We start from the raw sequence: 27,231 nt of genomic DNA, 5'->3' as shown, positions 1-27,231 counted from the left end.
TCAAAAAAACTTCAAATGTTGACCTTTGACCCCGAATAACTTTTGAAGTACACATAGAAATTTTTAAAACTTTATTTGTAATAGTGAACTCGGTAAACCCCATTATTTTTATGTCTAAATTCACCGGCTATACTTCTAATATTAAGGTTTCCATTTTTGTGTAATTATTTAATAAATAATATTGAAAAACGACATTATTTTTGAGATTTTGAGACACCCTCTGTATATTCATACATATACATTTATCTATCAATATTATAAAGAAAAACTATAATATTTTCAAAGGGGTGCGCCGCACGTATGATCCCTATTGTATTTTAAGATAATTTAGCAAATCCCTTATATAAACGAAAAAGGAAAAAGTAAAATAGTATAAGCGATTATACTCTAAATTTTTTTCCACATTTTGGCATCTTGATTAAAACACACTAAAATAGTTTTAGATAAATTTATGAAGTCTTAGATAACATTCCATTTTTCAAAAACAAAACCACTTTTCTCGGTATTACCCCAATCCGACAAAATTGATTTCGTGTAAACTATTTTTATACTTACTTCAAGGACTAAAAAAGGTATCAAAGGGTTCGCATTCATAATAACACGACAAAAGTAAAGAATTTTACTAATTTACGTATTCTTACTAACCCCTGTTCGGTTATATGAACATTTTTTAGGATAATTATAGGATTATGCTCATAGATTATCTTCATAGCTGCTTGAGTAAAAGGAGAAATTGTAAAAAAGTAAATTTCGGAATAGCACTTCGAAATGGTTGATTACCCGCCATATTTATCAGATCTCACCCCCAACGACCATTTATTGTTTCCTAACGTTGAAGTTAAACATAGAAAATCAGTGATTAGACTTTGGACAATTACCAGAAACCATCGGGGAGTAAGGGCGATTACAGTGGAAAGTCTTGTGTGTGTAATAGAATTATGAATAATCAATGTATTTCGAAATCAATGTCCAGGTACATATGATGAAGATGTATGAGGTTTATCGAAGTTATGTGGAAGATTCTTATCAGACGTGGACGATATCGCAAACTTAAACGCATATTTTGGTTCCGAATTCTATATTTTTCCCTATTTTAGATAATACGAATATTTAAATGCATTTATGTTGGCGCCATCTATCGCGCTATAAAGAAATTATATCGCATAATAATGTAAACAGTGAGAGAGGTATGCATAAAATATAATCAAATCACGTTTAATACTACACAAAAACACATTAAAAAACAATAATAATAATAATAATAATAATAATAATAAATACTTTATAAACATATTCTTCATGCTACGTTATTTATATTGTCGCCATTTAGTGTAAAATACAGAAGCTAAAAATTAGGATACGAACGAAACAGTCTGGATTTTAGATATTCCGCGTTTTAGAAATCCGGATTTAGGATGTTCAATTGTAATTATGAAAAGGAATGTCTAATTGAAAACTTTTTCGACTAAATTCCCAAAAACAGATTTAAAGAAAGATGAATATTAGTATTTAATCAAAATAATAAAATGAATATTGCTTAGAAGATTCCCGTGAAAAAAGAATTTATCCATATTACGTTTTAAATCTTTGGCGTAAATCTACACTATTAAACTTTAGAGTAGGCTCTTTGCCCCTATCAGTAAAGTTATTAGGTAAGTCTACCCTCAGTCTCCGAAGAAACGTGGGGGCCAGACCGTGCAATTGTAGTGTTTGTGTAGTGGTAGTTTAAATAGTGTGTTTAGTATGAATATCACCAACGGTTCCACAAATTCCAACTTAACAGTGTGGATATCACAGTGACATTAAGTAATGTCAAAATATAAACATTTGAAAAATAATTATAGCAAAACGATTCATCAATTAAAATATGTAAATGTTATATTTTAATAATTCATATTAAAATAGTTATTGAATTTTAGTTTCCATCTTGAATATAAGAAAATTTCAGTTTATAATCGATAACTAATATTCGTTTTATTTACTGGAATGTGTATTTTATTATAAGTTCATAACACGTAATTCATATTTTCGCTATAGTGCTTTGAAATCGAGTAGAGATTCCAGTTATTTACACATATAAAATTTCTGGAACCGTTGGTGATATTGATACTAAACACACTACAACACACTATGCAAATACCTACAATTAAATTGTCTGGTCCTTCGAGCCGAGTATGATAACCTCGAAGGACCAGATAGTGTAATTTATTAAGTTAATAACATTTTCAAGACTGCCCCCGTATTATTTTGTACTTAATTTTTCAAGAAATGGTTTAAAGTATATTGAAAGAAAAACAACACAAATATAATCATTTATCTACGATGAAAACAGACATAAAGCTACTTATATATCATTTTTTTCAATTTATTCATTTTTTCGGCGCATTTAAGTTAAAAATCGGTTTTAAAATCGAAATTTAAACACACAAAATAGAAATCATATTATGAAACGTATTATTACTTTCGTTAACAAGAAACAATTAATTAAATCAACATTGCAAAATAAGCATGAAGCATAGAGAAAGGAAATGCTAAAGGTGGTTCCACATCTGACATAAATTGCTGTGTGGTACGTCATAACGATGCGGTGCAAAAATGTCTGCCAGAAAACGAATAATGCTCAGTCTGTACGTCAAATATCTAATTGACCACATTATTTTTATCGAAAATAACCAGTGTCATCCAGGGATAACATATTTAGTAAATGGTTTCCACCATCCACCACTCTTCAACCAACAACGTCGCTTTTAATTAGCCTTCTTTTTGGTAATGATGCAGGGCCGGATTAAGCTAGAAACTTGAGGGGGCTACAGCCCCGGGCCCCAGGTCCAAGAAGGCCCCATCATTTAGAAAAAATTCTGTATTTTTTTATGTGTTATACCACAAAACGTATTGATATTATTTTTTTTTATTTTTCCGGGTTTGGTAATGATGATAACGGCATATTTTTTATTTAAATCTAATTCAGCCATTAGGTAGTACTGAAAACACAAAAAGAAGTACAGAGCAAGAAAGACCAAACTTGGAAATCTCATCGGACACAAGTAGATTTACTTTACGAATTTATGTGACGGCAATTTAGTCCATTTCTCAGAGACCAAAAAAAAGGGTTCACCTTACAATGATTACACCTTTTAATGATTATAAAGAGTGAAATATAAGAATTGTGACTAAATCTGAGCTTGGCACTACTTTTGGTAGCCGAAAAGCCTCGAAATTTTCGGATATATTTCGATTTTTTCGCAATATCTCGAAAAAGAGTGGTTCTAGCGAAAAATAATTTCTATACAAAGTTATTGAGCATCAAATTCCCTATACTCCACTTTTTGCTCTAGGATCAATAGGGAACGAGCTGCAGCATCTCAAAGATGAACCATTTTTCTCAAAATGGTAAAAAAGCCAAGTAAGTGTGTGTGTTATTACGACCCAAGCATTCTTTGATTCTATTTGTTACTTAGATTTGTTTAATAAAACTTTTTTCCATACACACATTTTCTCACTCTCTTGTCTCCTTTATTCCTTTAGTTAGTGATTAATTTTGTGATGGGGGGGGAGCTCACAGAAAAGTTATAGATCATTCTACTTCATTTTCATAACAATAACGCCTATTTCGAATTTTCTGCTTATCCCCATAGTTTTATTTCACTGTATTGACTTTAGTCCCTAATGAAGCTTTACAACAATGCGAAAGCTGGGTGAATAGGTTGAAGTGCTTTTTCTCACATTGCATTGGATTGTGAGGGTTTCCATATGCCTACTCATTCCTCGTCAGTTATCAATTTGGGAGCTTAACCGGCATAACCTAACATAATACAACTTAACCTAACCTTTAATTTTAAAAAAATTGCTTAAATTATATTCATTTTCTTCGAAAAAATCCCGACATTCTCCTAAATAATATTTTAAGTACATTTTCAGAGATAAATTGCCGATTTTATTGTTTTTAAATACAAAATGTAAAAATAATAATGAAAATATCAGTTTTTCAAATAATTATTAGTATTTTTATAATATAACGATTATCATAGTTTGTAATTCCTCATCAATTGAGTTAAATACTTTGATGAATAGTTTAACTCAACTAAAAGCTCCTGTGTTCTCTTGTAAACGTTTAAATACAATCTACGATATTTTAATTAAAAAAAAACTATGAAAAGCTATAACTCTAATAATGTAACAAATTGCGATAACTTCCCTGGCTACTATTTTTTCGAAGCACAAGCTACCACACTAAAAGGATGCTAAGTATACAGTATGTATATTATTATGAGGCGATAGAAAAGATTCGTATTCATGAGAGTAATCGATTAGTTCTTCTCAGCGAATACCGACGATTCGGTCTCTCTTATCGGCGACCAGCAGCAGTAAAGATTCGATTTGAACGTTTAAGTCAATATTCAAACTGAATAAAAAGCAGATGGAAAACGTTCTGAAATTGTGACCCTTTCTTGACTCCTTCGGAGAGATAAATATAAAATTTCGTTAACAAACTTAATAGCCCAGTGAATAACGACGATTTCTATTATTCATCCTTGTTTAGAAAGATAGTTCTAAACAACCGCATTGTTACGAGTTATACGTGCGATTGAGGTATCTAGCGCCATCTCTTGACGAGATGTGAAACTATTATTTTTTAGGTTAGACATTTTGTCATTATCAGTCTAGAGATTTGCTATTCTTGTAGTATAAATGATAAAGAAAAGGAGAAATATTCTTTTGGGAGAAAAATCTCCAGCTGTACACGATAATTAACAATTCACAAAACCTTCACGAATGGTGCTGGTATAGAGATGGGGTATTGTATCAATGTAACACAATTGTGAATGAATTGAAGTATACCGAGTTAAAACATTTGATATACTATTCAACTAAAGAAATTAATTATTAAATATCTCCACAAAATAATGTCGTAAATATAACCTAGCCCTGATTCTAATGTGGCGCTACTCTTATTCAACGCATTTCGACGCACATTTTTCATATACGCAGATTGTTCTGCCTCTCTTTACCCTCCATACCTTCTATCAATGTCTATTTTGAAAGGTACAACCGAAATCAATTGAATAATCTAACAAATTGTCATAAGTCAGCTGATGCCCATTTGAAAATACCCGCCGTGGGGTAAACAAATGCTTTTTCCGTAAGTTATTGTGTGATTTGTCGATTTTAGATTTATTATTTTATATTTTAGATTTATTATTTCCAATTTTATTGAGAATTTTTCTCTTGAAAACGTGGCTATATCGTTTTTTTTTTCGCTACGCAGTGTTTTGTTTAGTGTATAGACTAAATAAAAATGCAAAAATATTCATTTTCCGCTGTATTAATATCACAGAAAAGTATACAGCGTGGTCAAGTGTCTGTTATGAATTTATGGCGCAGGTGTATCAAAATGATCAGATTTTCACAAAAATTATATTAAAATACATTTTTCGTCCCAAAAAGTGGTTGTTATGCTAAAAGAAATAATATCAATATTTGATGTTTATAATTTTACGTTGAATTGGTAATTATGCGTCAAGTGGCAACGCTGTTCTGTTTTTTAGAGCTGATTGATGACAGCTGATTTGGTGCTTTTGGTCTCGAAATGATCATGTTATCCGGAGTTTTGCTCACAGATTACACAGTATTTTAAAATACAGCTTATTTTAATAGTGTTATTACAGATGAAACAAAATGTTGAACGTGTTTTGAAAAGATGGCCGCAATTGATACCTCTATGTTTTTTATCTCTCTATAGGCAAACAAATATGACATTCATAATTCATTATTTGTCAATATCAAACTTGCTTTTTCTAGTAACAACGTACATATTAAAATTATACAAAATGTTGAACGAAAAAAACACAATTAATATAATCAACTTATCGTAGAAATCATTCTTATAAGTATTTGGATAAGCCGACCACTATTGAAACCTCTATGTTTTGTATCTCTCTATAGCCAAACAAATATGACATCCATGATTCATTATTTGTCAATGTCCAATTTGTTTTTTTTTAGTAACAACGTACATATATTTGTAATAATAAAATAGAATAAGATTTAAATAATTCATTTATTCTTCAACTACAATAGGTAAATAGTTTAAGTTAAAATAAATAAAACATTTCACATCGCTTTATTTCAACGTCGTCGTGAGTAATTTGTTTATATTAATATTATTACCACTAAACAATAAAAAAAAATCATTTTCTACATTAAAAGTAATTTAGTTGAAAGCAAAGTTATAATATGATTTATTAATTTAGATCGTAATTTATTTGTATAACTTCTAAATATGAAAAATCTGTCATTTATCTTGTGAAAGTTTTTATTAACAATATATTCATTATTTCGTGAAGGCATTAAATGATTTACTAAGTCTATTTGATCAAATACAATTTTTGTATTAATCTAAAAATTTTTTATATGATATTTTCTAAACAAAACTAGTATTACCAATTTTATAGGGGATACGACTATTAAAAATTTGGGTGTGTCTAAAGTACATATTCTAATTCCACATTTTAATCAATATATAATTTTTTCATTGCAGTCATAAAATGGAAGATTGCCTTGAAGATTGTGAAGAAATTTTTTCCCAAGATGGAGTATTACTTAAACAAGCACCAGCAACACACATAACATTTGTAAATACAATAGGAACTTTATATTTATCACAATCTTTAAATTCTAATAACAAGAGATTCGTTGAATGGAAACCAAACGATATTACAGTTGATTCTGATATTCAAGATCAAGAATGGGCAGTTGTGAATACAATTCAAAAGAGAACTAGAACTTTAAGTGGTAATTACCCCGCAGATTATCAGAACAGAATCAAATGTATCAAATTCAGTTTTGAAGAAATCAAGAGCTTCAGAGTTGCCAGTAAAAACCGTCAAATTTCATTTTACGACGGAAAAGCGGATTGTTTGTATATATTTGGATTTCAACATGGGAATTGTGAGATGCTCCTGTCGATTTTGAAAAGGATGTTAAAAATTAGTGTATCAAAACGGGATAAACATCTGTATATAGTTTACGACGCTAATTTCGAGTTTCAACAGTTGGATAGGTCGTTTGCAGAACTCAACATCCAACATGATTCGAGGACTTTATGGAGTGTTTTTAAAAATTTGAAAGATCATCCTTATGAAGCTACTTTTGAGGCTTTTGCAAAGGTCACAGATTATGGTAAGTCATTAAATTAGAGTGTGAAGCTACTACATATTATAAAAAATGGTAAAAGTATATTTAAAGGGGCGTTGTATGACATAGCTTAATGAGACAAGTCGATTGATACCAATAAAAAGTTACAAACTTTTTTATTCTTGATGTAAAATCACTTACAAACTATAATTCTTGTTTTTTAAGATCTAACTTACTTAATCCTTATGCCTATCTACTCTTACAGGTGTAAGAGTGGGGTTCAGTTTCTTTTCTCATGGAGTCTTCCAAAATTCTTTCCATTTCCTTCAGTCTTTTATTTGTGATAATACTTGTATAGGTTCATCCTTCTGTTCTCAATTGCTTTGTTTATTTTGACCATCCAAACTTTCTTTGGTCTTCTTATTTATCATTTTTTATGTAAAAAGTAAGCACAAAAGGTTACTAAACCCTATTACACTCAAAGGGATGCCTGCCTTGTGAAGATGCCTTTGGATATTGATCTTAAATTTCTGTAGGTTGTAATGTTCTGGAACGACGTGCCTTAATAAGTGATCCACAGGCTTGCACTTCTCCAAAGAAAGAAGTCTCGATATATTGACATTCTGGACATCTGCAGGTGTTTATGAGCCAAGTTTACCTGTCAACTAGTTCTTTAAAATATTGCTCTAGATGGGATTATGTTGGATAGCATCTACAGAGGTAATAACAGTAAAGTCAGGTCAGCAGTTTTGGGTCAAATTTATTGGGGCGGCTGATTTGAACGATAACACAAATGCCTTGGATCGAGATAACAGTATGTACGATTTTTTTACCAAGATTTGATCGCTATTTTTGTTGTTGACCGCTCTAGGGCATTTTTATCAAACCATGGATTGTTGTCTGCAAAACCCTTGATGTATTGAAGAATATAGGTGTTTAAACCTGTCTTACTTCTGAAATCTCAATTGCATACACTGAAGAGTCATTAAAATTGAGGCCAACGTTCCAAGGCCACATGAAAAATAAATCCTTGACCGAGGTCTAGGTAGATTCTTAGTTTGGATTTGCCTCATGCTTCATGTTAATGATGTTTACTATAAAAAAAATATTTTACTTGGTTTTTGTGTTTATAATTGTAGCTTCATATGCTAATACTCATGCAAAATCGAATTGATTAAAATTTATTTTATATTGGACATTATTCATTTAACTATTATTATATAGTTTACAGAAGCCCGGAACAAAGAGAAATTGATGATAATGTTAAAGAAGACTTGAACAGGAGTTTATCGGAATATGAAAACACTATGACACATTCACAGGGTGATTATGAAGTAGTAGCGAAAATACCGGACAGAAAAGATTTTCCTAGATGCGATCCTCTTTCCGTTGAGCAATGGAGGAGTCATATGAATTCAGAAGGAATAATTGAAGACGTAGATAGTGTCAAAAATCTTATATTTCGAGGGGTGAGTAATATAACTGTTTCATTTGAGGTTTTCCCTTATTCTTTTGGTTGTATCAGTATTTATTTGACTTGTTTGTGTCTCTCTAATTTTTTTACATTTTTAAATATATTTTTAGATATGTTTTATAGCGTTTTACTAGGTTAGGCTAGGGTAGTGCAAACAACTTTGATTTAAATTGGTGGTGACATATTGTTTCACCCTTTTGTATTTTTTTTATTTTAACATTGTGGAAACGTTTAATTCGTCATTTTGTCATTTACATAGTCGTTTTTTGATAAACGAAACAGGTTTCTATAATAACAAATATTAATCTTTTACTGTTTTTCCAAAGTTATAAATATCAACCCTGAGGTGAGGCGAGGGTGACGACCTCGTAATGGAAATTCAATACCCTGTGTTTTTTTGGAATTATTTTTCTATTTTTTAGGGGGTTGTACCCTGTCTACGATCGGAAGTGTGGAAGTTCCTCCTAGATTACTACCCTTGGTCTAGTACTGAAACCGAAAGACAAAAAATATTGGCTATTAAAAGCGACGAATATTACAACATGAAATTGCAATGGAAACGAATGTCAAAAGTTCAAGAGGAAAATTTTTCCGATTACAGAGAAAGGAAAAGCTTGATAGAAAAAGATGTCAATAGAACAGACAGAAATTTAGTTTATTTCGCCGGAGAAGACAATCCAAATTTGCAAACTTTAAACGATATACTCATGACCTACATAATGTACAACTTCGATTTAGGTTACGTACAAGGGATGAGCGATTTATTGAGTCCGATACTGATGCTGCTAGATAACGAAGTCGATTCCTTTTGGTGTTTTGTAGGATTCATGAACAAAGTGGTGAGTAATAAAAATATTGATTATTATCGGAATTAATAGTTCCGGTCCATTTGATCCCAATAATTTCGCTTGTTATTTTTCAGAGTCGAAATTTCGATATCGATCAAGCTGGAATGAAGGATCAGCTCAACAATCTGCATACACTCCTCGCTTTCGTCAATCCTCAATTAGCCAATTATTTAGATACTCACGATTCGGGTAACATGTTTTTCTGCTTCAGATGGTTACTAGTTTGGTTCAAACGTGAACTTAGTTTGGAGGACGTGATGAGATTTTGGGAGGTTCTGTGGACAGGTTATCCCTGCGAGAATTTCCATTTGCTTGTCGGTGTAGCTATTTTGGAAACGGAAGCGCAAAATATTTTCCAAAATAATTATGGATTTACTGAGATATTAAAAGTGAGTTTTTATTGATAAATTTCAATATATCTTGTGATTTTTAAGATAGGTACTTAATCCTTAATTTTCTCCAATTCATTTTGTTTTCTTGTTGAAATATATCTGAAGTTACAGGATCTTACTGGAATTATTATTTAATATCAATTTAAACAAAAATTTAGTACACACTGTATTATGGTTAGTTCGAGTATATATAGGGTGTTTGATTAAAAATATTGTAAAGGAACTTATTTTGTCAAAAAAATGTCGAAGTCTTAATTCAATTTTATAAACATTGATTAACTCGAAGATTCTTCGTTTTTTGGAAAAAAAATTATATATAAAACTCGAAAATGTCATAATATACAGGGTTTTGCAATTTAAAAGTACTATTCTTGATATTAAATTCATATAAATGATTTAGGACCCCCTGTATTATACTAGATTTAAATTAGTACTTTTAATGGCTTGTCTTACATCTATGAATCAACTAGAAATCAAATTTATGGAAATATATAGGGTGTTTCTATTAAAAATATCATTTTAAAGGAACTTATTTTGTTAAAAAACTTCTTAAGTCCTAATTTACGATTTAATATTAAATACATTGGAAAGGATTCGTTGTTGAAAAAGAATTTGGCCTAAAATTGTATACATAACCGAAAAAATAAAAATATACAGGGTCTTTCATTTAAATCCATCAATATTTGACACTAAATTCGAGTAAATAATTCAGGACATCCTGTACATTGTTGGATTGAAATGACTTTTGATGGTATGTCTTACATCAGATCATGTCTCTAAAATTGAAAAATGCAAAAATATATAGGGTGTTTGGTTAAAAATTATACTTTAAATGAACATGTTTTGTACAAAAAACTCCAAAGTCATAATTCATGATTTGACACTGAATATATTGAAAAGATATTTGGCCTGAAATTGTCTACATAATTCGAAAATTTAAAAATATACAGGGTTTTTCATTCAAAAAAATTGATATTTGACATTCAATTGAAATAAACAACTCGGGAAACCCTGTATAGTACTAGATAAAAGTGAATACTTTTAAAGGCTTCTATTACATCAGTGCTTCGGCTCAAAACGAAAAATTCGAAAATACACAGGGTGTTTTGGTTAAAATAATTTTCTGTATAAATTTGTTTTGGTAAAAAAGTTATAATTTATGATTTTACATTGAATGAATTGAAAATAATTTGACGTGGAGAAGAAATTTGGCCTGAATTTGTCTGCAGGATACGAAAATATGAATATACAGGGTCTTTCATTTAAAAATATCGACTTTAGTATTAAACTGAAATGAATAATTCAGAGCACCCTGTATAGTGCTAGATTGAAATGCCTATTTTTTCAATAGCTTCTATTGCATTTGTGCTTCTGCCAAAAACAAAAAAATATCCAAATACACAGTGCGTTTCTATTAAAATAATATTTTTTGAATAACTTGGAAAATATTCCTTATTGGGAAGAAATTTTGCCTAAAATTATCTACAAAATCCAAGAATAGAAAAATATACAGGGTCATTATTAAATAAAATCAATATTTGTAACTGTTTATAAACAAATAATTTATGACCCCCTGTATAACGCTTTATTGGAATTAATAGTTTTCATAGCTTATTCTGTATTATTATTAGTTATTAGTACAAAACAAAAAAATTATAAATATACGATGCTACAGGGACAAAAAATACATTTGATATGAAAGAAATTAGAAAATTTTTTTCTCGCCCTCGTAATATTATATTTCGAAATCTAGCTGTGGAATATTAAAATGCAACATCAACTTTTTGAGAAATTTTATCAAGAATCCAATAAACAAAAAGTTTATTGGACATGTAACAAAATGGAATTTTTTTTTTCTCCCACCATAGATTCTTACTTCAATTTTTATTAATGAAATATATAAAAAAAATAACTCAGATGCCAAATTGCTGGTTTGTTTTTGGCTACCACAATTTTTCAAGACTAGAAAATAAAGAAACTTTGACTATTCACAAACATTTATTTTTTCTCAATTTAAATTACTTTGACAAAATTTTTATTATCTAGACCTAAACCTCTCAACTCTTATTACTCAATACTGATCGATTTTTATCCTAATAAAATTATGTAAAAATAGTGTACTAGAACAATTAAATACTTCAAATTCCCCTATATTTTTTACAACTAATTCAATTTACAAGAGCGAAACATTGTATTTAAAATTTTTCTCTTGAAAAGTTATACAAGGTGTCTTAGAGCAAAGTTCACCTTTATATTGCTTATTGCATGAAAGAAGCTATTAGGAGCTTGGCTCTTGGGAATGTATTCAGAAACTTGACTTTGAAACCAGATGATTGAGTGCTTTCCAACGTTTTCCAACATTTTGTTTTTGGATGAAGCTTATTTGCATCTTAATGGGTACGTCAACAAGCACTGGAGTGCAACCAATCCAAAACAGAAATATCAGACATGTCAGCGTAAAAAATGATAGGCCCTTACTTTGTTGAAGATAAATGAAGACGCGCAGTTACAGTGAATTCAGAGTTTTATGTACAGATGTCTACAATACTTTAATGGTTATAATCAAAGAACATGGTTTCAGCAAAAACCTCACACACTGCCACGATTTGAAATTTTTCCTGTCCTCCAGGAGAGGTGACATAGGCTGGCTTCCACGCAATCCCGATTTAGCACCTGTGGACTTTTACCTTTGGATTTATGTCAACTATAAAATTTACGCTACCTAAAACTGTTTTATTTTTTCAAATGTGAACTTTGCTTGTACATGAATGTTTTATACCTCATATTATTAACATTTAACTTTGTTTTGTAGCACATAAACGATTTAAATGGAAATCTAGATATGGCGACTATGCTCAACAAAGCCGAAGGTATATATTACCAGATCAAAGAATCCGACCATCTCACCGACAACATTCGAATCATTCTTGGACTTCCTCTGCTCCACAGCCAGACTTCTTATAGCAGCCACGAGCAATCGCCATTCGAAGACAGCGTCATTTCAAATAATGCATCCCAACCTCGATGTTCATTGGATAACATCAGAATCAGCCCCGATGAAGTTGCTTACGAAAGATCAATAAATTCGAGCTTTTTATAGTACCGATAAATGAAGACGAAAAACGAATTTTGTTAATTGCACGTGCGAAGATTTATTTTTTTATTGGTTAAATGTATTTAAAGAAAATGTCTAGTCGTGGCAGTTTTCTTTTTGTTTTTTTTTTCCTTTTGGTTAGTGTTTATTATCTCGCAAATGTGGTTTAACCAAATATTTAATTGGTTCGGGTTTTATATATCATTAAAATTATATTGAGAGATTTTTACAAGAAGTACAACAGGTGTTAGAGATCATGGCATGTGGCCATTAAGTTGTCCAGACTTGAATCCCATAGAAATATTACTGGAGAATCTTAAAAAATGTGTGGAAATGTTCTTTTACATCTCAGGAAGATTTGTGTAGAGAATTGTAAAACGAATGGCGGAGAATATGATTACGAGATCATTAGAAAAAGAAGAGGGAAAACTTTTGACAATCCTAATATCTCAAAATTTTCACCTAATAACAAAATAATAGAATAATTGAAAGAGAAAACTACGAAAGAAAAAACATAATCAATATACTATTGGAAAAAGTTTTTTTACAATGAAACAGAAGAATAAGAACATGACAAGGTCTCCACAGTTTCCAGATTTCAATACAATAGAAATCTTTCGAAATAATCTGTGAAAAGTATTGTACTACATCCCAAGAAGGCTTGTAAAGAAAACTTTAAAACGAATGGCAAAATATAATAAAGAAAACATTCGACAAAACATTTTTTTCAAAAAAAAAAAGAACAGGTGTTTTTAACCATGACAAGTTTCTGTTTCATACGTGAAGTTTTTACGAACTGATTTGTTTTCATTGTCCAAATTTGAAAGGGTTAAGAGGGCAAAAAAAATTGGCGCTTACCTCCATGATAGTAGATACCAGCTTCTTCTTCGAGTTTCTGTTTTTCCAAATTTGTGGCTGAATGCCAAATTTAATTTTTTATGGACAAAAAAGCCCAGCTCGTAATTCTCGTTTTATTATTAGGCTCCGTCCCGTGGAGAGTGAACCACCCTGTATAATCGATTTGATAATTTTTTGTTGAAAGATTTTAATACTGATTAGTGTTATGAGCTGATAGGTGATTGATATTCACTTTATTGTATCGCACATTTTTTAATAAAAAAAACTTTTTTCAAATTTTACGGCATATCCTAATACACCAATTATTAATTTTTTTCCCTCCTATTCAATTACTTTATAGAATTTTTATTAATAATCATGAAAACCATCAAATTAAATAATTAATTATAATCAATATTTTTTAATAAACTATTTGTTAAAGTTTGTAATATCAAATATATATAAATAAATATCCCCATTGCTTTTTTTTATTTATTCTATCCCAAAAAAAAATATTTACCAAATTATATTTATAAACCGGGTGATTGAAGGAAATATTGAGAGACGTGAATCTTACAATAATAGAGAAAATATTGTAGAAACCATCAAAAAATAAATACAAGGATAGAGTGATAGCCGGAGCGGATACGATTCTGACAGCGAATATAATAAAAGAAAAAAGAAGATAAATGATTTCAAAAGAAGAAATAAAATTGATTTAACTCCGATGAAGAACAAAGAGAAAACAAGTGAAAATGGATTAGGTAAATAGGAGGAATAAATAAGCGAACAAACAGAAAAGATGTAAAGAATTCTGGAAGAAAACGAGGAAATAGAAGAAAAAACTAAAAAGTTGAAACTATAGAGAGAGAAACGATTTGATTTTGTAGGATATGAACTACAAGCAAGTAATGTAATTGGGAAATTAAATAAAAATGTTTAACAACACCCGAATTTAATCTCGTAAACTATAATTTTGGAATAATTACACTTAAAATGGCCAATTTCAACTGTAAAAGGTCAGTTTTTGAGCAATGTAACCTTATAAAGTCAAATTTTTAGCTAAATATACTCTAAAACATACAATATTTATTCAAAATATACTTATGAAAGAAAATTGTTATTTTATAAACTGTGAAAGGCTAATTTTTGTGCAGTTCTATCTTGTAAAGTCCAATTTTCATTTAATTACACTTGAAAACGGCCAATTTAAATTATGATGATCAGTTTTTGAGCAATGTAATCTTATAAAGTCCAATATTCAACTAAATATATTTAAAAACAGCCAATTTTCATTAAGAATAAACTTAAGAAAGAGAAATGTTGTCTTAAAAACATTGAAAAGTCAATTTTTGAGCAAATTAATCTGTAAAGTGCAATTTTCAACTGAATACACTTAAAAACAACCAACTTAAACATTGAAAAACCAATTTTTGTACAATGTAATATTATATATAAAGAGCAATTTTCAAAGTATATTTGAACAGCCAATTTTCACTCAAAATCTACTTAAGATAGAGAGTTATTGTCTTAGAAACTCTCAAAAGCTACTGTTTGACCAAAATATTCTTCTTGTAGAGTCCAATTTTCATTGGACATTTTCACTGAATAAACTTGGAATCAGCTAAAATACAAAATCAAATTGATAAAAAATATTACCTCTAACACCTATAGTAGAAGAGGTTGCGGGTAAGTATAAACCAAATAAAACCCACTAATAATCACAACCATAATTTTAATTTGTCTTATTTACAAGAAGGGGCAGCATTTTATGTACAAAATATGTTCAACAACTTCCGAAAAGGAGTTTCCTTTCATAAGTAAAATATCACAAGTGAGAAATAAATAAATATATATATATATATATATATATATATATATATATATATATATATATGTTTCAACTTAATAACATAAAAAAAATGTCTAAAAATCCAAAAACTAACTCCATGTAACGTCATAACCTTTCCAATTTGCTGTCGGAGCTAAATGGACCATTCTTCCTTTGTAATGGAACGTTACAATACCTTTGTAAGCTGTTCGAGGAACGCCACTCTGAAATTTAAATTTATAAATTAGAAGTTTCCGCAACTCCAATGTAAGTTTTGGAACCGTTAGTGTTATTCACACTACACCAACAAACACACCTATGTTGACTTAATTTTGAAAATAATGTTAAGAAGTATATTTTTATTTATATATATTTCTTGAATCATTTTTTATCAATTTTTTACTACATCCCTTCAAGTTACTTTGATTGAGTGTGCTAGCTCATTGAGCATCTACAACCTCTAGTACTCCATACTAGGTCTACAGGACTTTGTTTCATTATTTTTGTGTCTTGGTCTCAACAATTTCTGTAGTAGTGGATTTGGGTGACCAGGTCAAAACAAAACAAGAACAACTAAGATGGTTTGGCCATGTTAGGAGAATGGGATTAATATGCACGAACAAAAAAAAAGGAAGACCGATGAGGAGCTGATAGAATAAATTAAGATGGCGGGAAATAAACCAAAACATAGGATAGAAAAGAATGGAACCTGCTGTGGAAAAGGAAGCCGATTTAATTACTGAACAGTGTTGGTGTAGGTCAAATCAACGAAAGTCAAACACTCCAAGTGTTAGTGTAGGTAAAATAAGCGAAAGTCATACACCCTAAGTGTTAGAGTAGGTCAAATAAATAAAAGTCAAATATTCCAAGTGTTGGTATAGGTCAAATAAACCGAAAGTCAAATAGTTTAAGTATTGTTGTAGGTCAATAAACGAAAGTCAAACAGTCCAAGTGTTGGTGTAGGTCAAATGTATTCAAGCTAGGCGGTGTAGATTATAAAAACACATGATTCTTGGTGTAGTTATAAAAATGCGAGTCAAACAGTGTAACTGTTGATGTAAGTCAATTATAAGGACCTCAAATATTATGAGTGTTGGTGTAATTATAAAACTAAGGGACAGGTAGTGTAAGTATAGACCAAATAAAAGGAAGTCAAATGTGTGTGAAGTGTAAGTGTAGTACAAATAAACGGAAATCAAACAGTTTAAGTCTTAGTGTAGGTCAATTATACTGAAGTTAAGCGGTGTAGATTATCAAACAGCATGATTGTTAGTGTAGTTTTAAACGTACAGTGTGTTGTTACAGTAATAAAAATGTAAGGCAAAGTATTGGTGTAGATCAATTAAAAATACTTCAGATGTCAGTGTAGGTCATATAAACGCACCATAAACAGTATAGTTGGGAACGTTTTGGTAGTAAAAGTAAATAGTGTGTAATTTGAAAAATATTTTTCAACTTATTAATTAGTACAAATTATACACAATGTAAACCACAATATGTGATAATGTTTCTTATCTCAATTCTTAGTCTCAATAAACTTGACATTTGAACAGGAAATGATACAATTGGAGGTTTTATTTCCTTAAATACCTGAAGATAAGAGATATTATGGAGTTTTTTCAACTTTACATGATATTTAAAATAAATAATTAGTTCCTTTTACCATACAGTTGATAAATTAACAATATATATGCTGAAAATTGTTTCGGTTATCGATAATACTAACTTTAAAATCGTCCATAAGTCCCAATTTTTTCGTAATCGTTTTATATTCGTCTTTAGTTTTATAAATAACTCTAACTGGAACGTCGTATTCGACTTTATCCATCCTGAGATCTTCGTATTTCACTACCGGACTTTGGTAAACTTTTTTGACGAAATCATTATCGTAATTATCCTGAAACGATCTATTAATAAAATTATCGAAAAATTATTAGAAACTTACTTTTATTAAATAAGTAAGATTCAATTTGGTAAAAGGCACAAACTCTTCATTCAATTTGATGAATTTCAAATGTTTTTCGAAGAACATTCCGCTAAAAAAATTTAATTGAAATAAAATATGAATAACACAATTTGATACATTTACTTGGAAACTCCAGTTTTGCCGAAAGTTCTCGTTCTCGAAAGTTCTGGCCTTATACAAGATCTTCCTTTTCTTTGTAAAGGATCTCGTATCCAATCGTCCCAATAACTGGAAACAATCAAGTTCTGAATTCAGATTCAAAACTAAGTTGTAATTTTTGAAACAGTTGGTGATATTCATACTAAACACACTGTTCATACTACTACAACACCAACACTCACAATTATACCGTCTGCCACTCATTTATTCAGACACCAAACTGTTTACCATAAAATAGTGTAAGTGTGAGCGTTAGTTCTTAGCACGCGTACCAGACAGAGGAGAAATGAGTGTCAGTTATTGAAACGTACTTAAAAGAGTGAGTGTTGGTTATTAAAACGATATTCAGACAGGTTAACTGTGATTATACATTATCGAAATGAGAATCAAACAGTGTAATTGTAATTATTAGTCAACAAAACAAATCTGACAATTTAACTGTGAGTGTTGGTTATAGAAATGCACATAAAATACTGTAAATGTGAGTTTTGTTTATTGAAATGCATATTAGACAGTGTTGAGTATCGAAACACTCAGAAAATAGTGTAACTGTAAGTTTTGGTTACCAAAACGCGAATCAAATATGAAAAATATGAGTGTTCGTTATGGAAACGTACTTAAAAGCGTGTAAGTGTTGGTTATCAAAACTTAGACAGTGTAAGAGTGAGTATAAGTGATGTGAGTTATCGTATAGAAACGCACTTAAAAGAGTGTAAGTGTGAGTGTTGGTTATCGCAAATGAATATCAGACCATCTATCTGTGAGTGTTTCTTATTGAAATACGCATAAAATAGTGAAAGTGTGAGTATTTGTACAGAATATATTAACAAACAGAAGAAGGATAAATGCATCATTGTTAGATAGATAAAGAATACCATAAAGTGGTATACAGACAGTTCAAAAACAGAAAAGTACAGGGAGAGAAGAAAAATTCGCACTATTTAGAAATGCGTCCAGTTGAATATAGAAGACAGGGGGAAATAATCATATTGAATAGACGAACAGCTATTGAAGCACTCAGTATTTATGAAATCAGTTATAAAATAAACAAATATATATTTAGACACACCTAATGAACTAAACAGAAAGAAATTAGTTGCATAGAGAAATCATTTACCTTTTATATGACGTGTAAATAAAATTTGACATGTTTTTTGGAACACCATGTATATTATAATATATAATATATAATAGAGACACAAATTCTATTTTGATAAAAAATAATTAAAATTTACTATAAACTTATTGTCTGAGTAAAATTCACTTTGTGTATGCTAGTATAGAATGCATTAGACATTAATTACAAAAAAAACAATATAAAATCATAAGTATAGAGAAGTTTTGAAGAACAATATTTTGAAAAAAACTTACGCCCGTGGCCATTTTTTATAGAGATCGAGCCAAACGTTTTTGGTTAGCATCCAGCCAAGTCCGGGGAAAAAATCAGTCCGATAGACTAAATCTGGTCTTTTTATATCAACTAGACCTTCTTTGCCATTATCGTTCCAAGCCGAAATACACCACAAAGAACTATCTTTTAATAAAATAGGATACATTCCAAGAAAATATTCAAAAAAATCTGGAGCAACATCTAAATCATCTAAAAACAAAATAAATAGACAAAAAATTCATTTGAAAGCAATTTTCTATGAAACTGATTTGCATTATTGTAAAAAAATAGAAATTTGACTTTTTAAATTGTAAAACTATACATTCGAATTGTAAGTAGCTAAAATTGATATTAAGACCTCAAACTTGATGACAATTTTTTTTCTATAAGTAGATTAATATTTTGCTTGAGCACCAAAAAAAAAATATTTTTTCAGAAATGAAACCCTAATATAGAATAGTTATATATGTTATAAATTAGCTCCAATTATTATTGAATCTCATCAGGATCTCAATTGAAAAGAGTTTATTGAATATAATAAATGTTACTCACCTTCAACGATAATGACAGTACTGAAATTAAAATTGAAAAACATTTGATTCAAAGCCCAACCATAATGTCTTGCTATTTTAAAATACCCTTTGAATTTCTTTTCCTTCGGAGGAACTTGGATATCTGATTGATCTGGCTGCTGAATCAGGGAAACTTGGTTGCCATATTTTTGTATGGCAGTTTTCGTTTCTTCGTGATCGCAATCCTAAAAAAATTTTATCAAATCTACTTTTATATTTGCATACAATATTATTTACCTGGCTGACTATAATTGGAAATTGGTCTGGATCAGGTCTATATTGAATAAGACTATCTAAGCATCTAGTTACTGTAATTCTATTACAAGCAAAAACTAGTACTGGAATCTTCACATTTTGCAATTCTTTTGGCAACAATTTATTTTGGCTTTGTTCCCTCTCCTTCTTGATTTCTAATATCTTTTGAGCATCTCTTATCATAACATTATTCTTCGCGAATTCTTCTGATATGCCTTGTTCCAAAATCACAATCTGTTTATTTAACTTATTTGGTATATCATTATTATTATGGGCGGGATAATGATAATAACTTAAATATAATATCGAAGACCATATTATAAATAATAAACCTAATATTAAGGTTGTGCGTTTAATTCGCATGTTATTCTTAAAATTGACATGAGTAAGGAAACTAAAAAACAAAAATATATTTCAATGTAATAATAGTCCAAACATACTTTTAGTAATTATCAATGAAAACGTTGACGTATTTGTACATTATAAATTCTATATTAAAAAAATATATTTTAATTCCAAACGTTGATATTTATATATACTTTAACATAAACTCATTATTTAATGACGTTTAAAATAAAATAAAAGAGGCGTTTTTACTAGAACTATCAAATATCAAAAGCAGTTTTATAATTAATGAAACATTTATAATTAATAGTTGAGAATAATCGTATATTACTGGTATTATCCGTAATAAATAAATAAATTACATACCCTCTCGAACCAACTTGCACGGTTTCAAAATTCACACATGAACTCGTCACGGTGTTATTGCTACATTGTTAACTTAACTGTTTTTCATTAACTATGAATCGACACGTCAAACATGCGTTGTTATCGCCTCTGATTAATTATATTTATCTTGGTGGAAATAGAGGACTTTACAACGGAATGAGTTGGATTATTACATTCCACTACCGCATTCGTATCCTGTTACCTGTCAGAATAAAAATACGTGACTTGGTTAAGTAGCTACTGTCACAACAAATATGACAATTTTTAATGAGGTCACAAGGCAAGGTTGGTAGAGGATAGGTTGCCCCATAGTTCACACCTTAATTGGGTATGCTCTGTGGGTAACGTTAGTGCGACAGACGAAATACTCTTTTGGGCGTTCCACACCGACAAAATTTGCGAAATTTTCAAAACTACAGTAACGCAAGATTATAACCATGAGGATCTATATCATTATTTGTTGCAATATAGGATATTATAAGTAGTTTTGAAGCTTTCTTGTGACGCACCACCAAATAATTCCCTATCGCCGCAGAATATATTTTGATTTTACTTTAATGTAAATCATTTAAGCATTGCTCTAAAAAATTCAATGACTTACAAATTAAAACATAACCTCTTAAAGCTTTTACTCTATTTTTTTCTGTTTTGCCATTCGTTAATACTTATCCCAACACTCAAAACGCCTCGTAAGCCATTCCATTAGGGTACACGACTATAACGCTCTATAACTCAGTCGTGAGCACTCAGTGGAATGAACCCCAAATGTGTGGACAGACACTTCGAACTTCCTCGAAATATGGAAGTGAGTGTAGTGGATCTAATACAGATTAGAAACGTTTTAGAAGATGACTCTTGAATATAAAAATATTCGACTAATCGATCTTTTTTATGGTTGCAACAGATAGTTCTATGAGTAAACAAAGATAACTATCCTGGATACTTAGACAAGGAGATCTTCTTTTCTTGTCTAAGCCTAGATATAACTTATCTCTATCTAATATATGTAAACGTGACGTGCATAGGAAAATAGGTTAAAAAAACTTGTAAACGTCAAATTTAATATTTTTGTTCGTTAATACCAAAATAAAAACTATGGAAGATACTTCTAATATAGTTGATGAAATAAAATCAGATTCAACAGAAACGTTAAATGTTTCTTTGGAAGTCAAATCATCGGACGTATCGGAATCTTCCCAAAAACCTAAAGCGTTAAAAGCTAAAAAACGTAAGAAGCCTAAGGATAGCACAGCGCCTAGAGTTCCGCTTACAGGTAAAATCAACGTTTTTGTTATTAAGTTGTATTATAGAACGAATTTTTTTAGGTTATGTAAGATACCTAAATGATCGAAGAGAAGCTGTTAGAAGCGCAAATCCAAACTTATCATTTGCAGATATAACAAAAATGTTGGCAAGCGAATGGAGTAACCTACCTGTAGATAAAAAACAACAATACTTGAATGCAGCAGAGCAAGATAGAGAACGTTATACTAAAGAATACAATGCCTACAAACAAACAGAAGCATACAAGTTATTCACGCAGCAACAGAGTGAAAAGAAATTGAAAGAAAATAAAGAAAAGGAAGAACCTGTTAAGGTACCTAATCCAGTAAGTAAAATCAAAGGAAACTCATAACGAGATATAAATTTTATTGTTTTGATTTTTTGTTTGTAGACTTTCCATAACCAATCGACCATTCACAAAGATCTGCAAGATATGGATTTTAGTAATTTCGATATTCCAATTTTCACTGAGGAATTTCTAGAACATAACAAAACTAGGGACGCCGAATTGAGGCAACTGAGAAAAGTAAATACTGATTACGAACAACAAAATGCTATTTTATCAAAACACATAGAAAATATGAAAGTGGCTATAACGAAATTGGAAACTGAAATCATGCAACAGGAAAAAAATAATTCGTCCCTTCAACAGCATCTGAATCATTTAAGGACTACACTGACAAATGGGTTTGGAGGAGTAAAATTACCAGGTTAGTTTGAAAGTACTCGATTGAGATAGTTTAATTGAAAATTTTTTACCTTTTTTGTAAAGAGAGAGTGATGAAGGTTTGTTGGAGTTGACCCTAATAAAGGAGTTGCTTCTCTGTAGGGCTAGGGTTTTGAAGGTTGCATAGGGTTGGGCTTGCAGTCCTGGCTGGAAAGGTGGCAAAGCGAACGACCACTGGCCAGAAGAAAACAATAAGTGACCAAATACGGATTTTCTTGATTTGAGGATATAATTTCTTTTGTTTTATAAAAAATTTTTCTTTTGTTACCCCGGAGAACTGATTGATGTTTGAATATTAAAAATGTAGTGGAGCAAGTTGTCACTTCTATTCTTGGTTTTTCTGAGATATAGATTTATCATTCCCCTGTAATTTGCAACCTCAACACTCAACAAGAGAATTTGTGGTGATGGTGATATGTTGAAAAAATTTTTGACTGTTTTTTTTCCAGGTATTAAAGAAGTAGCCACTCTCCAAAACATCGATAACTACATGACCAATCTACATTCTATATTATTAGAAAATAGTAGTCATGATACCAACCTCTTACAAACAGTAAGGGACATCGTAGGGAAGCTGGAATTCAATGGATGACAGCCATGTAGGGCTTCAAAGAGAAAAAGAATTATCAAGAAATTTTCGTAATTGTATTTCTTCTAATCAAAATAGCATTTACTTAGTTTTTCCAAGTAGTCAGTGCTAGATTTAAATATATTTATTTAATTGATTAACTTTTTGGAATATATGTGTGACCCTGTGTAAATAAATTACGTCCTTATTTTTTTTCAACTGTAATTTTAAAGAATTTGTATTGAATGGTGATTCTAATGTAATAAAAAAACATTTACATGTAGCTGTCGAATTGTGAATAAAGAATTTCCACAGAGTTTATTTAATGGGTATATTGTAGAAAGAAGAAGAAATAGATACCATTTTTTTCACTTATTCTGAGGCGTTTACCACCACTTTTTGGCCTTTTTGGAAAGTGTAACACCATTCAATCACTTGAGTCTTTGAGAGGCACTCATCCCCAAAATCCACGAGCGAGATTTAAATTTGAACAATTTATTTTATATATAACAGCCATAATCTATTGTAAATGTAAATAAAAACAATATAAAGAAATTGCCGCCGTAACTGAAAAATGTAAATGGTCCTTCTGTACAAGTATCAACATAATAGAACAGGCTTCACGATCTACGTTAGTTGACGAATTCGTAATATTTTGTTACTCATATAAATATAAATTGGAATTTTAAGAATTTTTCACTTCTAATATGGTTTTTCTAAGGTGTATAATTGAAAATGTGAAATTTTCCAGTTGTGGAACGAGCTAAAATACTCAGATGTTTGTTAGAATAAATTTATCTCCTTTTTCACATAAATAAAACTTTGCTTCTAAAAAAATGAATTTTCCCATATTTTTGCCCTCAGTCCTTGTCAAAAGCTTTTTCCATGTCAATAAATATAAATAATACGTGTATCTCGGCGGATTTATAGTTGTGATGGTAAATACTTGAACTTGTACAGTTTGTATAATTTACTCTAATTTCTACTTTTGTTATATAGTATTTTTTCGTACACTTAATCAATACCACATTTTTTAATGAAAATGTTTACTATTTTCAAAAAAAGAAATGAAAGACTATAAAATGGATCAATTATATTTACATCTATAGGTTTAAGGAGAATCCCAGCCACTTAACCATTTCAATCTACTTTGTCTTCTCAATGTATCACCATCCAAACGCTTAACATCGCTTCGGAAATTATCTGATATTTCCAATTTGTTTTCATGAACAGAATTAACTTTTTTTATAATCTTCAATTCTCCATTTTCTTGAAGGTAAGTTATATCATCTTCTTTTGGGAAACCGTCAGGGAAAGTTATAGGTGTAATTTTAATCATATGTTTAATTTTCCATAACCTTTGGTTATTTTCTGGTATATTCTTAACAATCACATAAGAATTTTTCTATAAAAAATTAGTTATTTACATATTAATTGTAACAAATACATATTTACCTTTCCATCAAGTTTGAATTCCTTCAAAATATGTTTTTCCCAGTAAGGTGCTCCTTTTAGTGGTTTGATTACTTCAACTCTAAATAATTTTGTTGGTTCGTAAGGAGGATCCTCAAAATCCGGGTATCTAAAAACGTTATAAATTTTTTTTTACTTTCTACATTTTTCCAATTTTTTTGTTTTATAAACCAGTAATCAAAAAATAGGTTGAAACATCAATTTTTATTTGTTTTTTAAACTAATTTTCTATCAAAACAGATTTTTCAAGAAAATAAAAAAATTATTTGAAATGACAGGTTCTTACCTAGGATAATATTTAAAACCAGGATATTGTATTCCTTCATTATACCAAATAAATTGTCGTTTGCTTATATTTCTGCATATTATTTTAACTGGGTTAAATATTTGTAGTAAGGGCATGTTAAGTCTACCAAATTTTTTATTTAAATCTTATAACCTAAAATTTCTTACAATTTATCTCGGAACATACCTTAGTGTGTTCTGTGTTGTCAACTGTCATAATGGCTTGCCTCCAACCATGTGGCCGTGTATCCATAGAGTTATGTAGATAAGGATATGAATTCTTATTGAGACAAACACAGGTTACGTAAGTACCACAACTATGGTGCTATTAGGTTTGTTCCAACCTGCTAGTCGGGACCGTTCTTGGAACGGTTATCGGAAGCGTTTATAGATATTTTCTGCGCAATCTCCAGCTATGCACGGTTCTTGTAACAGTACTTACCATCAACCAAGTACAGAAAAGACTGTCCCTGAAACGGTTCACAAACGATACTTAAGTTGGTTGGAAAGCAAAATAGAATTTTTCGTAAAACGGTAACCGCCTGGTTGGAACACATAATCTCTATTGCACAGAATCGTCACCGTACCAAGGACGGTTTTTTGATGGGTTGGAATAAACCTATATTCATACCAAACACACGTTTACATTATCATTACATCAATACTCACAATTACACTATTACGCGTTTCGAAATACGCGTCAGACAGTGTAATAGTGCAAGCATTGTGCTCGGTAGACGGTCTTACATACGAGAGTTATAGGATGCGTTCATTTCACGGACGCGTATTTATCTCTACTTTTAAAAGTAGTTTATATTGTATCCATCCCTAGATAGCAGCGCCGCGTCGTGGCTATTTCCAATGCCATTCTGTAGAAATTGGTCGCGGTTTCAATACCTGTACATAAAACAGTGGCTCTGTGTGACCACTGAAATTTCCATTCCACTAACGTAAAAAGGACAAACGATTGAACGCACTTTCGAACGTAGTAGTCTTACAATATGGCGTCTGAGTTAACAGGTGCAGTTATAATGAATATTTCGCGTATAAATCCATGAATTCATGATTGCATTTTGGGCAAAATTAAACGAATTTTTATTGCAGCGTCAATATATGGAAAATAAAAATTAACAATAAGGTTTACTTTGGCTTTAATTACGTTAGGTTTACTTTATACTTGTGTAAGTTTATTTAAGCTTCGATTAGGTGTTAGGTTTAAATTAGCTTCAATTGGGTTAGGTTTACTTTAGCCTTGATTTGTTTCACCTTTAATTAGGTTTACTATATACTTGATTTATTTCAGCTTCAGTTAGGTTTGCTTTAGCCTTGATTTGTTTCAGCTTTAAGTTAGGTTTACTATATACTTGATTTAGGTTTCCTTAACCTTCCGTCGGGCGCAACTGATCAAATTGATACTATCGTAATAAATTATTCCCAATAAAGCGAATGCGGACATTCTCCCGTTTGCCCCCTCCAGTAGCTTGGCATCTTGAGCTCGTCTACACGTGCATTGCCGTCAATCGTCGATTTAATGTGAAGGTGTGTCGTAATCTGATAAAATATCATTTTGATATCTCGCGCCCGACCACGCTCTTTTTTATAAAGTACCAATTTTGACAAAAAAAAGCTATAGGGTAAGTTTTCGGTGGGTTTTATTATCTAATTTGATCTATAAAATTGAGCTGCATTACTTCTTTTTTAGTCAATTGATATATTGCGCCCAAATTAGTTTATTTACCATTTCTCTTTTTTTATAGAAAGCAATGTCATTGGCTCGAAAACAATTTGACCTAAATAATCCTGCTGATGTTAGAGAGATTCACAAAATATTATATGAAGATTCACAGCCCATAGAAGATTTTGAAGACTATAGCGACACCAATGCAGAAGACTACACAGAAAGCCGTCAAGGGGGACTCGTAATCAGAACAGTCAGATTCAAGCAATGAAGATGTTATGGAAAATGAAATTTATTTTACTGGGAAAGATAAAGAAAAAAAATTGCGTATCATGCCCTCATCAAGAAGCACTCGCACGAAACCACATAACATTTTGAAAAAACTTCCTGGAGTCATTGGTAATGCAAAATATTCGCGTACTCCTTTAGAATGTTGGAGCCAACTGTTATCCGATAACATTCTAGAGATTATTGTTCGTTATACTAATCAATATATAGAAAGTATAAAATCAACTTTTTCACGGGAAAGGCT

At 30.6% G+C, this 27,231-nt stretch overlaps 4 protein-coding genes across 6 annotated transcripts; 2 read left to right on the top strand and 2 right to left on the bottom strand.

Moving 5' to 3' along the window:
• The first annotated feature begins 5,867 nt into the window (after positions 1-5,867).
• On the top strand, positions 5,868-14,259 carry LOC130446727 (TBC1 domain family member 15). Of its 3 annotated transcripts, none has more exons than XM_056783121.1 (6): positions 5,868-6,476; positions 6,539-7,179; positions 8,359-8,603; positions 9,031-9,447; positions 9,531-9,845; positions 12,661-14,259. In XM_056783121.1, exons 2-6 carry the CDS (start codon positions 6,546-6,548, stop codon positions 12,946-12,948), a joined length of 1,899 nt encoding a protein of 632 aa, XP_056639099.1. In that variant the 5' UTR covers positions 5,868-6,476; positions 6,539-6,545; the 3' UTR covers positions 12,949-14,259. The 3 variants fall into 3 exon arrangements, with proteins under 3 accessions (XP_056639099.1, XP_056639097.1, XP_056639098.1); XM_056783119.1 differs by having other exon boundaries at positions 5,869-6,078; XM_056783120.1 differs by having other exon boundaries at positions 5,869-6,137.
• A 1,239-nt stretch (positions 14,260-15,498) lies between these two features.
• LOC130446468 (alpha-1,3-mannosyl-glycoprotein 2-beta-N-acetylglucosaminyltransferase) lies at positions 15,499-20,894 on the bottom strand. Its single transcript, XM_056782744.1, has 8 exons — positions 20,664-20,894; positions 19,935-20,346; positions 19,678-19,882; positions 19,107-19,335; positions 17,700-17,804; positions 17,556-17,646; positions 17,337-17,507; positions 15,499-15,834 (listed from the first exon to the last, which is right to left on the bottom strand). The coding sequence occupies exons 2-8, from the start codon at positions 20,313-20,315 to the stop codon at positions 15,721-15,723; spliced, it is 1,296 nt and encodes a 431-aa protein (XP_056638722.1). The 5' UTR covers positions 20,316-20,346; positions 20,664-20,894; the 3' UTR covers positions 15,499-15,720.
• Positions 20,895-21,468: 574 nt separating this feature from the next.
• On the top strand, positions 21,469-24,225 carry LOC130446759 (high mobility group protein 20A-like). The gene is made up of 4 exons (XM_056783187.1): positions 21,469-21,957; positions 22,010-22,293; positions 22,360-22,678; positions 23,145-24,225. Exons 1-4 carry the CDS (start codon positions 21,780-21,782, stop codon positions 23,285-23,287), a joined length of 924 nt encoding a protein of 307 aa, XP_056639165.1. The 5' UTR covers positions 21,469-21,779; the 3' UTR covers positions 23,288-24,225.
• A 111-nt stretch (positions 24,226-24,336) lies between these two features.
• On the bottom strand, positions 24,337-25,256 carry LOC130446760 (39S ribosomal protein L30, mitochondrial). Its single transcript, XM_056783188.1, has 3 exons — positions 25,023-25,256; positions 24,719-24,845; positions 24,337-24,668 (listed from the first exon to the last, which is right to left on the bottom strand). Exons 1-3 carry the CDS (start codon positions 25,136-25,138, stop codon positions 24,375-24,377), a joined length of 537 nt encoding a protein of 178 aa, XP_056639166.1. The 5' UTR covers positions 25,139-25,256; the 3' UTR covers positions 24,337-24,374.
• Positions 25,257-27,231: the final 1,975 nt, after the last annotated feature.

Source organism: Diorhabda sublineata, chromosome 7, assembly GCF_026230105.1.
Source record: "Diorhabda sublineata isolate icDioSubl1.1 chromosome 7, icDioSubl1.1, whole genome shotgun sequence".
In the NCBI taxonomy this organism is placed as follows: Eukaryota; Metazoa; Arthropoda; class Insecta; order Coleoptera; family Chrysomelidae; genus Diorhabda; species Diorhabda sublineata.
This window is presented reverse-complemented; position numbering and strand designations above follow the sequence as displayed.